The sequence below is a fragment of the Cenococcum geophilum genome (genome assembly GCF_001692895.1).
Source record: "Cenococcum geophilum 1.58 unplaced genomic scaffold K441scaffold_55, whole genome shotgun sequence".
Lineage (NCBI taxonomy): Eukaryota > Fungi > Ascomycota > Dothideomycetes > Gloniales > Gloniaceae > Cenococcum > Cenococcum geophilum.
In genome coordinates this window covers 1,076,706-1,093,229 of record NW_027137613.1, presented here as the reverse complement: position 1 = coordinate 1,093,229, position 16,524 = coordinate 1,076,706, and the positions used below count along the sequence as shown (strand labels likewise).

The following is a 16,524-nucleotide window of genomic DNA, read 5'->3' as shown; positions in this document are numbered from 1 at the left end:
GTATCCCGTAACTACATTATTTGGGCCTTAAATTCGCTCTAAAGGCTATAGGAGGAAGCTATAGGGGCTTCCTTTAACTATAAAGTAGACTATCCCTTAACCCGCCGGAATTCGTCCACTCGTTATCGATAAGGATCGGCTAATCAAATCAATGCATCAAAATCATCGTGATCAGAAATACGCTCCGAGCCAGTGGTGTCCANAGAACCCCAGTAATCCTCAATGGACGATTCCTGTGTAAGGCCCATATAAATAAGCACACCAAAATACGCCCAGAGTTCTTCTTTGCATGTTGGCTTCCATNGACGGGCCCGTAGCTTTTCACCTACATCATTCGACGGGTGCAGCTCTGCGTACTTATTCGTCCACTCTACCAGCTTATCCATAATCTCACTAGTAAAGAATTGACTGAATATAGCGAACGGATCGTTTCGATCAAGCGTAGGAGGTAGATTTGGGGTGCCATGGTCGTCGAGATCGTCAATATGCAAAGGCTCGAAATCGGGCAGCTTCCATGGCTCGGGGGGTGGTTTTTTAGCAACCCGGTTTGGTGGAACTTTGTATTAAGTCGGTTGAACAAGATCTATATCATTGGAAGTACGATTGGAAGGCATGGTTGATGGTAATTAATTAAACAAATCTATAGAGGTATACGCGTAGTTTTGATTCTGGTGTTCCGCACGGACCACCTGCTGAGTGGACGTCGGCGGGTTAAGGGATAGGGTATAAAGATTCTTAAAAGACTCCATTTCCATAAAAGGTAAGGGGTAAACGCGTAAGTGCTGTATAGGTAAATAAAGCAACCAAACACATAAATAATAAAAGAGAAGAAAAGTACTTTATATTATAAAATTAGAATTACAGCAGGCCTTTTAATATACAATAAGAAGCCCTATATAAACTAATACGGGTATAAGAACAGTAGACGGTTAAAAAATGGATTATTAAGGCGACGATAAGGTCAAAGGCACGCGATGACGCCCTCTATACTAACTTAGTACTAACCTAGGCCTCAAAAACGTGTCCAAAAAGTAGGGGCCACCACCCAAGGGGGGGGTGATGTGTGGGTGATATGTAGTTAATATAAGGGGACTGTGCGTAACCCTAGGTTACGCTGAGCATAACCCCAAGGTCCGATACCTTGAATTAAGAATTGGAGACGGCTAAGTTCAGAGCAGCAGTCTTGGCCGAAACTTTAGTTTAAGGGTACGTTCGATACCTTTTTTTGGCCAGGTCAACTCCACCAGGTGGGCGCAGCCAGGTCGATACTTTTAAGGCCTACCTGGGCGCAATCTGCAGGGTGTAAGCGCCTCTTCTAAACGCCAAAGCAGGGGTGCTTTCCACCTGGTAGAAGGCGTTCGTTTGGTAGGTGATTCGCTAGAAAGGAGCACGCCTGTAGATGCTGTGGCTAATATATAAGGCTTTATGGTTAATGTTAATTGGATTACATGATGGTAAGAATGGGTCAAAAATATTGTAAAAGAGGGAAGAATCGATCGACCTGGCTGTGTTGGGGTTCTACAAGTACCCCCCCTTGAAAACGGTAGGTACTTGTGGAATTCGCCCAGGTGGACTGCCCAGGTGGCTTGAATTGCTGACAAAACTCGCCGCTATACTAGATTTGGGAACGCAGTCGCAGTTAACGCGAACACCTCCACCTGGCCAGGTGGAACCTTCTTTTCGGCTGCCAAGACGGCCAATCTGCCCAAAATCCACCTGGGGTGTCGAACGGACAGCATCCACCAGGTGGATATCGATATCGGTGGCCCGTTCGCGACCAGGTCAGCCCAGGTGGACCCAGGTGGCTTTTTTAGAGCACCCACCTGGTGGAGTCCACCTGGCCAAAAAAAGTTATCGAACGTACCCTAAGACAGTAACTGGGCATGTTTAGCCGATTCCAAATTTGGGGCCTGAGGGCCCGGAACTGGGCCCCTCTTTGCACGCTCAGGGCGTGCTCAGGGTTGCCCAGTTTCAGCTCAGGGCTGTTTACCCTCGGCTCAGGTTAAAGCGGCCGCTGCTCAGGTCCAAAGACGGGAATAGATCTTGGTGAAGGGAGTTTTCGTTATAGACTATAGCGGTAAGTATCAGTATTGAGTTCTTTCAGAAGTGGCTAAAGGACTAAAAGCTTACCAAGCCGGGACACCACCACGACGGAAGTGCAGCCTCTCAAGCCTTTGACCAAGATATTTAGCTCGGAGTTGTCAAAGTATTTAAACCGAGAACTCGAGATTTCCGTCTGGCCCACGTTGTCTTCTGAGACCACAGTCGTATCCGACGCGCCAGCGACCTCGGAATAGAATTCAGCAATACCATCCGCGTTTGCTTCACTTGGAATATCACGCTCGGCCAAAGTCAAGTTTCGGGCATAGGAAAACAGGTCCTTTGCCTTCTTTGTGTCCGTCGTTGGCAGGGGAGGCGCTGCTGTAGCAGTTGTGAGTCCTCGCTTAGCTACGCAAGCCGTACAACCAAGGGTGCAAGAGTATGGGTAGTCTGAGCTTGATGCAGTTGAAGTAGTCGCGGTCGAGCTTGCGCTGTCTGTAACATCACAACCGAATATAGTGGCACACGTTGAAAGCACCGAGGAGGTGGTGGTAACAGTAGCAGTGTCGACGCCGAATGATGTACTAGTCAAGCAAACCTCAGCCGACTCAGTCTTGCAACCATCATCAGGTCCATCGGTTGGCTTTGGCTCATATGTTGGTAAATTATCGGGACCGATAGCAGTGCTGTAATTGGTCTGGTTGGTTACAAATTTGAGCTCTGTAACCAACCAATAGCCTACTTAGAGCTCCGAACCGGTTCGGGAACCGGTTTAACCGGTTCAACCAGATGATATTTAATATACTGTAAGGCTTGGCATGGTGTTGGGTTACAATTAATCGTCGACAACGATATATTTAACAATGTCTTCCTCGTTACCCTTATCTTCCNCCTGGCTCTTATCGTCCTCATCGCCCTTATCGCCCNTATCGCCCTTATAGCGCTTTTTTCGTTAACTACTAGAGCCCTAGCCGGCGCGCTTTTAAGAGGCGGTGGGAGCCTTGCCCGTAGAACGACTACTACTTGCAAGGCTGCCTCTTCCTCTATGCAACGATCGACTGGTTGAAATAATAAAGCCCTCCATCGAATTGGCGGTGGGTAGAAATAAGGGTAATAAGGATAAGGCAGTAAGGCGACGTAAGGAGGCGACGCGTAGAAACGCGACGCGTAGAAACGCGACGCGTAGAAATAGGACGCGTAGAAATGGGCGACGCACAACACCAAGCTCGACCCTTAAATAGTATCCGGAAATAAGGTGGTAGATCTTAACGATTTAGTGGCTTCGGCTCCCTATGTGGCGTGTGCTCTTACCCAAATCATCACCATCAAAAGCCTATCCGAACTCTACTGGTTTAGCTGGTTACCCGGTTAATTAGAGAGCTTCAAAACCAACCAGCTGGAAGCCAATCAAAGCTCCGAACCGGTTGCGATTTTGGAGCTTTTCCAACCAACCAACCAATAGGCGAACCAGACCAGTTACAGCACTGGACCGATAGTAACCGATGGCCAGGGAGGTAGTGTGCCGCTGATGCTGACCGAGATGGAAAGCGATGGGGGGAAGGTAATCCCTGGTGGCGGACCAGGAGGGCGAACACCAGTCGGCAGGTTGAATTCCCAGCCGCCGATGCTAATATCCCCAAACTGAATGCACAAGTCGAAGAACCAGAGGTTGCAAGGTATTTCAGTCCCACCATCGGTCGCCTTTGCAGATAAGGTCAGTGAAAATTTCAGACAGGAGGAGAAGCTTAGAGTGGATGGAAACTTGGAAAGCAAGACAGATCTAGCAAGTTACTATTACTGCTAGCGAGAGCGCTTTCGCTAGTCAGACTTACCTTAGGTGCCGGCACGGAGGTGGTAACGGGAAAGATTCCGCCGATCGGTATTGTCGATGAAGATGTGCTGCTCGAGCTCGGCGGACCTGTTGGGGAGAAAGTGAACACAGATCCTTCTCCATTTGTAACGGTGATTGGTGTAGTGACCGCTGTAGGGATTGTAAATCCCTCTCCGGAGCTTGAAATCACGGTCTCACCGGTAGGATCCGTTGTGGTGATAATCCCAGGAGGGCCTGATGATGAAGTTGGGCTTGAGCTGCCTGGTGGGGGTGAAACTGTTGGGGAAAATGTAAAAACAGAGCCATCACCGTTGGTAAGAGTAATTGGTGTAGTGACTGCTGTAGGGATTGTAAATCCCTCGCCGGAGCTTGAAATCACTGTCTCACCAGCGGGATCCGTTGTAGTAATAACTCCAGGAGGGCCTGATGATGAAATTGGGCTTGAGCTGCCTGGTGGGGGCGAGACGGTTGGCAAAAATGTAAAAATAGAGCCATCACCATTGGTAAGAGTAATTGGTGTAGTGGCCGCCGTAGGGATTGTAAACTGCTCGCCGGAGCTTGATATCACGGTCTCTCCTGCAGGATCTGTTGTAGTGAGAATGCTAGGCAAGCTTGATGAGCTCGTTGCTTGAGTGGTAGGTTGGAAGGTAACGATAGAGCTATCCGGCAAGGTGACAACGCTGGCAGTAGAGATACCGGTAGGAAGTGTAACGGCTCCTGAACTATCCGAAATTACTATTTGTCCGAGAGAGTTTGTCGTGGTAACGACGCCGGAGATAGTTGTGGGCGGGGACGAAGACCCAGTAGCAGTAGTAGGTGGTTGGAAGGTAACAACAGAACCATCGGGCAAGGTAACAACGCTAGCAGTAGAGATACCTGTAGAAAGGGTAACGGCTCCTGAGCTGTCGGAGATTACGGTCTGTCCGAGAGAATTGGTCGTAGTGACGACGCCGGGGACGGTTGTGGGCGGGGACGAAGACCCAGGAGTAGTAGTAGATGGCTGAAAGGTAACAATAGAACCATCGGGCAAGGTGACAACGCTGGCAGTAGATATACCAGTTGTCAGTGTAACAGCACCAGAGCTGTCGGAGATTACAGTCTGTCCCAGAGAGTTGGTCGTTGTAACAATTCCAGGTATTGTGAAAGAACCAGGGGTAGTTGTGGAAGAGCCTGGTGTGATTGAGGAAGAACCTGGGGGGATCGAGGAAGACCCTGGGGGCACACTGCTGCTGCTCGCTGGAGGAACAACGGCTGTGCTACTGGCGGGTGAAATTGTAGCCGTTGAACTGCTGGTGAGAGTCACAATTGACGTGCTGCTGCTTGCCGGAGGGACGACTGTAATGCTAGTCGAGGTAGACAGTGTCGTAGGAATTCTGGTAGTGATAGTTGTGACACAAGTAGTCGTCGTACCAGTTGTCTGTACCGGAGCCGATGAAGTCGAGTGACCGTGACACTGAGGACGTTTGCTACAAAACTTGCCCTTGCAGCTGGTGCCGCAGCAGCTATAGGGAATAATGCAATGGTCTCCAGTATGGAGAGTCGATAGCAGCGGGTTAGCGTCTAGGAGACATCTGAAATTGATAATAAGTTCCTCTGCAAGTTCCTCTAGCGTGGCGAAGTCGGAGAGGTGGACTTCGACGGCGGTGTCAACGTTGGCAGATACGGCGAGGTCACGCTCTGCACGTTGTTGCTGGTTCTTTGTGGGAATCCATAAGGCTTAAGTAAGACTTGTCGCGAGCAGGATTGCTAAGGTCTAGTAGGCAAACTCCATCTTAGTATGAGATTGGCAATGACATGAGAAACGAGAAAGACTGTTTGTTTGAGGAAGTTTGAGGACTTACTTAGACGGACGTGGATGCAAATTATATATGCCTCCTAGTTGTGGCCAAAGTATACTCTCTGGCTGCGCATTGAAAGGCCTTACCTTCTTCGCCGCAGGCAAGGGATTGGTGGCGTGGCTATCGCGTGGTATTCCATAGGAAACACAATGTCATTCACATTACACAGCAGACTTCAGCCGCACAGTATTCCATGTGAAAGACGGTTTTATGTACATTGCACAGCAGAACTCAGCCGTACTGTATATTGAAGTACTTACGAAAATAACAGTCGTGCCGCTCCTCTACCTAAAGAGTGACGGCTTGGTGGAGTTGGCGGGGATAGTAATTGGCCTTCTTGTAATTTTCTCAGCTTTGGGATCCTGCCTGCTGTGCCAGTAATACACATGTCAGCGCGTTAGTAAGGAATAATCCAGATAGGTGGTGAGTGTCCTCCTTGCCGAATATCAATTATCTTAAAACATTGCTTAATATCAGCTGCTCCATCCTTCGAGATTGTTGTAATCATAGACAGTGGGGATAGAGTCCGGGAACCTGCCGGTTGCTTATTTTGTACCTGCGGCTTATTTCTACTAATCGTCAGCCTCGTATGGTGGGCCATACGTACCAAACCGCCAACGTTAAAAATTTCGCGAAAAATCCAAGCTTGTATCTCCACATTTTTACACCAAAAACCATGAGATTCCAACCATCCACGTTTATTTCAATTTCTATATCTAGCATATAAGTGAAGCTTAAGATTATATAACAGGTAAAGTTTATATACTGATTTCTGGTATTTTAGTAATAAATCTATTTCTTATATATCTACTACTGCTGTGCAATCTCTTTATAGTAACTTAAATTCAGCTTTTTTAACACTCTTCCTATTTACCACCGTAATGCTACTAAATATAGTAAAGAAAGTTAGTAAGCCTTTAGGTAACATAGTTACTCAAACTTTAAAAAATCAAAGTTCTTATTAATTAGTTATTCTTTTATTATTATAACAGATGCTAATAGTTGTTACGGACCTTATAAACAGGATAGTACAAGTACTAAGAGGAGACTTATATTGGGTTAGAATCAGTGCATAAAATATAGGACTAATGGAACCAGTGGAACTATGGGATGAGGGGTAACCAAGTTATGTAGTTATACATGTACTAAATGTACTTATGTACTTACATACTTACGTACTAGGCGTACTGACATTCTAATATACCAAACTTTACTATAGAGGAGTTTATATATTTAATAACTGTAGTCCTTACCTTTAGATAGTTCTCTTCTTTATAATAAATCTTAGAATATAAAGGAGTTAATCTATTGGGTATACACTCTACTAATAATTATAGTAATTAACCCAGTTAGGTCTTATTTATTTATTTTATCTATATACCTAGCCCAATTATTAAGTGTTAAAGTACTCTATATCTTACCTTATGACATATTTACTACTAAAGTTACAGTAGAAGTGAAATAGAGATAATGATAGTATGCTATTGAAGGTAGTATTAGCGGCCTAAGTACTAGTAGTAATTATAATAACCTTAGGACTATTAAATATATAAAGTAATACTAGCATAGCCAAAAGCAGCAAATAGTCAGTAGAGTGGTATAAAGAAGTAGTTACTTAGCTTATAGAGAATTAAGCAGCTTTAAAAGAATAATTTAATAAATAAGGTTATTAAATAATTAAAATGCTATCAGTTGAATGTTTTTTGGGGGAAGTCTATAAGTTAAGGGAATTCCTTATATAGATTAAGATTAAGATTACTAATAAAGGGCTAGGACTACTAATAGCTATAAAACAGGTAGCCTATGTAGGATTATTCTTATTAAGAAGAGTATTGGAATAGTTTAAACCCTATCTTACTAAAGTATAACTAAACGGAATAAGTACTACTAATATAGAAGTATAGTATATGTTCTTAATATAGGAAGGGTTTGCTAACTAACTTAAGTAAATATTTGGAAGCCTGGATAAAGAATTAATGGTTAAAGATAAATTTGAAAATGTGTAATAAACTATATTAGCAATGGCATATTCAACCGAATTTTAAATATAGGCAATATGCACCAGTTAAAATAAAAAGGCACTTATAGTAAAGTATTACTAAGGACTAAAATCAAAGGTTTAAAATATATTAATACTTATAGAAGATACTAAAGACATAACAAGCCTTATTAAGTAAATAATTAAGATTAATAATAGGATTTTCTAAAGGGAAAGAGCTAATAAGGGTAGCAGTAGTAAGACTATGCCTATGTATAGAGTACTATAACAAGTATAAAAACTATAGTATAGTGCAGAGCCAATGGACCTTAGCAGTATATAAGAAAACTAAAGGAAGTAACTATAAAAGCTATAAAGTTAAGGATTTTAAGGGCAAAGGAACTAATAGTTAGGGGAGCAGAGGCTAAACTAAGGATTTTAGCAGAAGAAGATGTTTGAGCGGACTCTATAACAAGATAAGTAGTTTAAGGAAGGAGTTTGTATAAAGTGTAAAAAATAGGGATATTATACTAAAAACTATAGGTAAGGTTAAAGAACCAATGCAGTAAAGGGTACTAGTATGTTATATAGCATGGAAAAGCTAAAGGGTATAAAAGAATGTATAATTAAAAGTTTTATATTTTACTATAATAATTATTATCCAACATACCAAGAAGCTAAGTATAGCGCAAGTTATTAGCTATAAAAACCAAAATTAGATGTACTTAAGGGTACTAAAGAAGTAGATCTGTTATAAAAAATAGATTAGGACCTAATGGCCACCTTTAATAAAGTATTAGCAGCAGTAGTATTTTAGGAATATGCTAGAGCGGCTAAAAATGCTAAAAAAGAGGCATTAGTAGTAGCTTATTAGAGATTAGAGAATTATTAATAACTAATAGACATTGCTGTAGAAGCTAGGAAGGTAGCAGATAAGGCTTAAAAGAACTTTGGAATAGTTCTAGAAGTATTAAAGGTAGATACTGAGATGATTTAAGGAGATGACTTAGTAATAGGAATTAAGACCCTATTAGACACAATATCCATCGCTTTATAAAATGATAGGAAGAGAGTTTAAAGTAAACCAAGTAACTAAAAGGGTAGTACTACTTTATTGCTTAATAAAGGCAAAATGCCTATTATATAAGACTTTAAAGATAAAATTAAGGATGTTACTTTACCGGAAAACAAACCTGGAATAATTAGTAAAGATTTAAAAATTAAGTCTTATTAATTAAGGGACTTAGAGCGAAGAATACTATATAAAAATTAGGAAGGATTTAGTAAATAAATTAAAATATAGTAAGCCAAGAGGGGTTATCCTAAGTTTCTAAAGTTAGAAAACTGAAAAAAAAAGACTAGGAGCTAAGAAAGCTACTACTAGACTAAAGATTAGAATACTAAGAATTAAGTAATTATAAAAACTTAAATAAAAGAAAAATATAGTAATCTTACTTAGATTTAAAGAAAGATATATTAAAGAATATTATAAAGCAGCCTTACAGAGGTATTACAAAAGGGACAAGCCTATGATATTAACTATAATATACTAAGGATGGTATAAGCAACGGAAAAATAATAATTAGGAAAGCTTTAATAAATAGTTAAATAAAAATATTATTATAAAGCAACTTTTCAATAATAGACATACTAAGTATATTAAGGGAGCCTTAATAATAAATCTAGAAGATCTAAAAGGAGAAATAGAAGACTAAAAAAAACAGTGGCAGATTACTATCCCAGTAAAAAAATACTTTATTAAATGGATAAAGCATAATCTATTTAAGATAACTACGGAAGATAAACCTTAAGTTAATCCAAAATATCTAGTATATTACACACTATTATAGATAGTATGTGTAGACAATTTATATAATATATATAGGGTATTAAAGGTGAAACAATAACAATATCCAATAAGAATGTATTAGAGTTAAAATAATTAAGAGTATTATAATGCCAAATATATGTATAGATGGCATGCAACTAAAAAATAGCATATAGGTATAATAGTTATGTAATTAGGAAGATTCCTTATATAAGAATGCTTATTGGGATAAGAATAGTGGAATTATCTAAATAACTATTGTCTATGGCATGTGGAGGATAAGAAGTGAACTAAGTATTGGCTAATACTAGCAGTTAAGTCAACTAAGAAGTTAGGAAAAGTAGAGGCCTATAGAACTAGAGGGAGCTAGTAGTAGAGCTTTAATGTTAGGTAAAACCTGAGTATATAGTTATATAGCTGCGAGGTACAGGCGACCCGCAGGCGACTCGCCTGTGAGGCACGTACGCTACACGTGCCTATGGAAACCCCTTACCTCGCACCTCAGACTCCTCCTTCTCCCTTAAGGATTCGTCTCTGTCTATATAATATACCCTATTGTTCTATTATTAAGCTCCCTATCTATATCCTTACCTCACATTTAAATCCTTACCAATCCCTTTAGGAGGATAGCTGGTTTAATTTTCCTACAATCTATAATGCCTCCAAAGACAAGATCGACCCCTACACTTAACGGTAATACGCCCGCGATATAACGGCAGAACGCCTTAGGATCTAGTGCAGACAAAGCCTCTACACTAGCAATATCTGGGCCACCTTCCAAATCTTAAGACGATTAGACATCTACGAACGCTAGAGACTAGTTTAACTTATATACCTAGGCTTAACAGGAGCTTAGCAAGGTTACCAGCGTCCTACCAAATACTACTGACCCAAAGGAGCTAGATAAGCTAGCTAAGAAAATAGCCAACTTATAGAGCATTGTTGACTTAACAAAGCCCTCCTATTATTATTATCTCTTAAGTAAAGAATATAAGTTACGTAGTGAGCGTATACGCTAAACAAATCTTAACGCCCTAGTTAAGAAGTTACCGCCTAATATTAGTGGTACTACTTAATAGAAGTTTAACCGGTGGATTGCCGTAGTTAAGAACTAATTTAAGGTTAACGACGCTAACTATAACTGCGAGCGACGTACGCGTTAGGCCATTAAAGGTCTTATAAAAGCGAAGATAATTACTTAACTAGTGTATTACCGGCTAGGCGCCAAAGATAAAGGTCCTTTACTATAGAACGAATTTAAGACTATAGTCCAAGACCAGATTAAGGACCCTATAGTAAAACGCTTTAATAATACTACTGCGTACTATATGACTGTAATAAAGGAGAACCAGAAGTTTAATACCTTCTTAGCCCGTATATATAGCTTAGAGGACCTCTTATTATATACCCCCTTTATTAATCCTAATTAGTAGGTAGACTTTTAGTTCTTATATCTTCCAACCTACCTATAAGCAGAGCTTTTCCGCCAGAACTTTGCTATACAGGTGAGAACTGCTAAGGATCTCTTTACTAAAGTCCGCTATATAGAGCAATTGCTTAATACCACAAAGCTTATAAAAGATCGCGTAGTTAGTAGTAGATCCTTACGCTTAAAGCGTGGTCGTAGCGTAAGCTCTATAGGGTTAGGTTTAGAAGACAGAACCTAAGAAAGGTAAGGCTTTCCTAAGCAAACTCCTAGGGAGACTACTTAATAGCCAGATGGCCCTAAGGACCCCCTAGACGCCAGCGCTACGTCTATAACTTACTAGAGGAACGCAGGCAGTAACCGTAAAGAATACTAGCAGTAAGCCGTTATAGATAAGTCCTAGCCGTTAGGTAATAGGTAGTAGGTCTATCTATAACTAGGGTCCTTTAACTAGGGTCCTTTAACCCGCTAGTAACCTACTAGTAGTAACCTGCACTAATAACTGTGTATATATATTATATAATAGGCCCGTCTATAACCGGGGTCCTTTAACCAGGGTCTACGACCTACTAGTAATCTGCTAGTAGTAACCTGTGCTAATAATATATATATTACTCTATAAAGACTTAGATAACGTATACCCTAAATATATACCTTATATAGGCGTATTATAACCTAACGTTAAATAGAAAGAAGACTTAGATACTATATACCCTAAACGTACATTATACGTAGGTATATCACAACCTAACGTTAGAGAAAAGAAAGCTTAGATACCGTATACCCCTAAGCGCATACCTTATATAGGCGTATCGCGACCTAACGACCCTACGAGTTACTAGTTGATTTTATCCGTGGAGTAAAAGGGACACCTTACGCTCTACGCATAATTAGCTAACTTAGGGGTGAGTCCCTATTGGTAATAAATACCGCCTATAACCGGGGTCCTTTAACTAGGGTCCTTTAACCCGCTAGTGACCTGCTAGTAGCGACCTATACTAATAACTTATATCTTAGAGGACAGATCCGTTCGTAACCAGGGTCCTTTAACTGGGGTTTATAACCTACTAGTAACCTACTAGTAGTAACCTATACCAACGATTTATATATTAGACTTGGATACTATATACCCCTAAACGCATATTATACGCAGGCGTATTATAACCCAACGTTAGATAGGCAGAAGACTTAAATACTGTATACCCCTAAACGCATACCTTACGCAAGCGTATTATAACCCGATATAACTACGTATATGCTACGTATATGCTACGCAGATAACGTAAGGCTAAAGTATAAAGTTAGCGGTGGATTTAATGGGTATACTGCCCTATTACTATACGTCTGGCTATATACGAATAACCTATAACCTACCTACGAAGTATACACGGCGCTATGCCGGTATAGCGTAAGGCTAAAGCGGGGTTAGCGGCGGATTTAATAGGTATATAGCCTTACCGTCTATGAATCTGGCTATATGTGAATAACCTATAACCTACCCGTGAGGTATTAGCGACCTGCTTGTGCAAGTACGTATCTAGAATTTAGCAGAATTTGGTAAAATTTGGCAGAACTTGGCGGAATCTCTATATGCTACATAGGTATAGTATAAGGCCAAAGTATAGGGTTAGCGGTGGATTTAACGGGTATACTGCCTTACTACTATACGCCTGGCTATATACGAATAACCTATAACTTACCGGCGAAGTATATACCTATCTTTTCGTGCGCAAAATTAGGACACTTTTTCCCTTTTTAATTTTTCCTTATTAAGGTTTTTTATAGGGTTTTATTGAGGCCTGAGTACGTAAAGGATTGGGGACGACCCTTTTTAAAGGGGGGGGTATTGTTAGGTGAAACCTGAGCATATAGTTATATAGCTGCGAGGTATAGGCGACCCGCAGGCGACTCGCCTGTGAGGCACGTACGCTGCACGTGCCTATGGAAACCCCTTACCTCGCACCTCAGACTCCTCCTTCTCCCTTAAGGATTCGTCTCTGTCTATATAATATACCCTATTGTTCCATCATTGAGCTCCCTATCCACATCCTCACCTCACACTTAAACCCTTAAAGGAATTGTAAGATGACACCTAAATTTAAAAATTAAGTAGTAAAACAAGCAGTTTAAAGCCTTAGTCGATAGTAAAGTAATAAGGAACTATATATTGCTAAAAATAGTAAAAAGGTTAGGAATACCTCATTAACAGAAAAAGGATCTATATCTTTTAGTTATAATCTTAGGAGATCTAATTTCTTATAAAAACAAAGTAATTTATTTAAAAATAGAACCTATATAACTATAAATTAAAGGACGAAATATCTGTATATCTTTTAATATCTTACCATTAAGAAATAATGAGGTAGTATTAGGAATGCCTTAATTAAGGGAGTACAACTTTAGAATCAATTAGGTTATAGGGTAAGTCGATATTAAAAATACTTAACACTAAAAACAAAGAGTAACTATTAAGATGGTATAGTACTAAGTAGAAGTGACTTATAAGGAAGCTAAACTTAAATTAGACTATATACTAAAGAGGTATTATACGTTTGTAAAACTCTAAAGTTTAAACAGTAAGAGACTTATAAAATATATATTATGGAATTATAAGATTAATCTAAAACTAGAAACTGTACTGAAGTTTTTTCTAATATATAAGTTAATGGAAACAGAGAACTTAGCCTTAAGAAAATTTGTTAAGGAAAATTTAAGAAAAGGATATATCTAACCATTATAGTTATTAGTAGGATATCTAGTATTGTTCATAAGATAAGATATTCAATTACGCTATTGCGGCTCCCGTTAGGGTCCATGCAGCGGGTCTATATAGGTATATATATATAAAAGGGAAACCGTGCAGCTATAGCTGGATAAAACCTCTCCTTCTGCTGTTGTGTGGCCTGTATAGCCTCTCTTCTAATTAGTAGCTGCTAAGTATAAGTAGACGTCTCTTTAAGGCGCTATAGAAAAGCCATCTTAATGCGTACTCCTAGGTCCGTCTGGTGGGGTATATAGCTAGGGCCTAAGTTCTATCCTAGTTGGTCCAGTCGTCTAAGTAGGGCGAGGGCTAGCGGCCTGCAAGGCTGGTGGTGTAGAAGTTTGTACGTAGCTCTGTAGCTATAACGGTGCTAGGGCGCGTTACTTACTAAATTTTATTAAGTTCTGCCAAGTTCTGCTAACTTGCTAAATTCTGCTAAGTTCTACCAAGTTCTGCTAACTTGCTAATTTCTGCTAAATTCTGCCAACTTGTTGCGTTCTGCCAAATTCTACTAACTTTCTGAGTTCTGTTAGATTCTGCCAGCTTACTAAGTTCTGCTAAATTTTGCCATATTACTAAATTCTGCCAAATTCTGCCGAATTCTGCTATATCTGTAGTGTTCTGCCATATTCGGCGAATTGCCGCAACGTTGCCGTAATTTATCGTCCTTCTTCTTAAGGTACTTCCTAGTCTCCTCCCTTCGCCCCAGCTAGCTCCCTAGCTAGTGAGAGGTATGGTAGGAGGTTTATCTATATAAACTAGTCCATAACTGCCTTTATAGTATTTGGCTTGGCTAGGAGCTCTCTATATAAGGATGTTCCGGCGCGGTAATACATTTCCGCCCGGCTAGTGATGTGCCTAGGGTAGTACACTATTACGTATATCGTTAATTGTTAGTTATGGCCGCATGGGTAGGCCGGAGTTAGTTATCCTGGTACTTTCCGATAGTAGAGGTATCTATTAAGTCCTATATATTCTGTTCTAAGCAGCGTGTTAATTATACTCTCTATTTTAGTAAGCCTTGCGTGGCGTTTATAGACCTTTTTATTCCATAGTTCGGCCTGGGCCGTTGTATAGTATATATGTGTGCTCTGGTACCTTTCCTATTCCTTTTTCCACTGCTCTTTAAACACCTCTTATACCCTAGCCCTTCTGCTCTTCCTATACTGCGCTTCGGATAGGTCCGCTGGCCGCATGTCTGTCCCTATAATAGCAGCCGCCATCCTCTTAAGCTTATCCCTTCTAGTGGGCTGTATTGGTGGCCTCGTTCTGGATTAGAGCTAGTGGGCTATTGTGGTTCGTATAGTGTTGCACTCCCTCTTAATGTGTTCTCTTGCCTGCCCCTCCCACGTCCTCTCCGCGTAGGCTACAGCTAGCTCCTCTAGGTATATCTGGAGCGGCGGAAACCCCATCTCGTGCTCTAGCACTGCTATTGGCGTTAATTTATATGCCCCCGCAATAGTACGGAGGCATAGGTTCTGCGCTACGCCCAGTTGGCGCAGCTTGGCTTTACTTATCTCCTTAGGCTTCGACCACTCCGGTAGCGAGTACCAGGTGCTGTATCCGTATGAGATTGTCGGTCGGACCACGGCGGAGTATATCGTCCGCGCCTTCTGAAAGGAGGCGCCCTATGTGGAGGCTGTGAGTCGGTAGTAGTATTGTTCATACTAAAAAAAATAGAAAATTAAAAATATATATTAATTACTAGCAGCTAAATAGTATTATAAAGAAGGATTGATACCCACTACTATTAATTTTAAAGATTTAAGACAGAATAAGTAACGTAAAGATCTTTTTAAAAATAAATTTAAAATAGGCATATTATCAGATTAGAATCAAAGAAGGCAATAAATAGAAAGCTACTTTTAGATTAAAAAAAGGATTATATAAGTTATTAATTATGCAGTTTAGATTTATAAATATACCAGCTACATTCTAAAAGAGAATTAACAGTGTGTTAGGAGAACACTTAGATAAATTTATTATAGCTTACCTAAATAACATTATCATCTACTCTAATAGCAAAGAGGAGCATTTCTAGTATATAAAATAGGTACTACAGAGACTAGCAAACAAGAAAATGCTAGTAGCTATTAAAAAAAATAAAATTTATATAACAAAGACTAAATTTTGTAGATTTATTATTAAATTAAAAAAACTTAGTATAGACCTAAAGAAAATTAAAGTAATAGTTAATTAGTAAGAACTAAGTAATATCACAAAGTTAAAATCGTTCTTAAGATTTTACAATTACTATTAATACTTCATAGCAATATAGTTAAAGAATATTAAACTATTTACTAGACTTACTAAGAAGAATAAGCCGTAGAAATGGGAGGAAGAGTAAAGAACACTTTTTAAAAAGTTAAAGGAATTATTTATAGTAGAATCAATTCTAAAGATTTATACACTAAGTTTACTAATAGTAGTTAAGACAGATGTATTAGATTTTATATTAGGAGTATGTTTAGTTTAGAAATATCTAGATGGATAGCACCTAGTAACATACTACAGTTATAAGATAACACTACTAGAACTAAACTATAATATTTACAACAAGGAGTTATTAGGTATAGTAACAGCACTTAAGGAGTAGAGAGCCTTTTTACAAAAAACAACAAAACCATTTATAGTAAAAACAGATTATAAGAATTTAATAAGATTCTTAACTATAAAAGAACTTAATAAAAGACAAGTTTAATGGGCAGAAACCTTAGTAGAATATTATTTTAAGATTAAATATACTGAAGGTAGTAATAATGCACGAGTAGACGCACTTAGTTAAAAATTAGAGCTTTAAGGAGATAAAGAAGTTATAGAAG

General features: G+C 39.7%; 1 protein-coding gene across 1 annotated transcript; it reads right to left on the bottom strand.

The window, feature by feature from the left end:
• Positions 1–3,530: 3,530 nt before the first annotated feature.
• On the bottom strand, positions 3,531–6,141 carry K441DRAFT_699764 (uncharacterized protein; the record flags this gene model as incomplete). Its single annotated transcript, XM_067653184.1, has 4 exons — positions 5,970–6,141; positions 5,796–5,829; positions 3,873–5,567; positions 3,531–3,741 (listed from the first exon to the last, which is right to left on the bottom strand). Coding segments are annotated over exons 1-4 (2,067 nt in total), but the record flags the coding sequence as incomplete, so codon positions are not given.
• Positions 6,142–16,524: the final 10,383 nt, after the last annotated feature.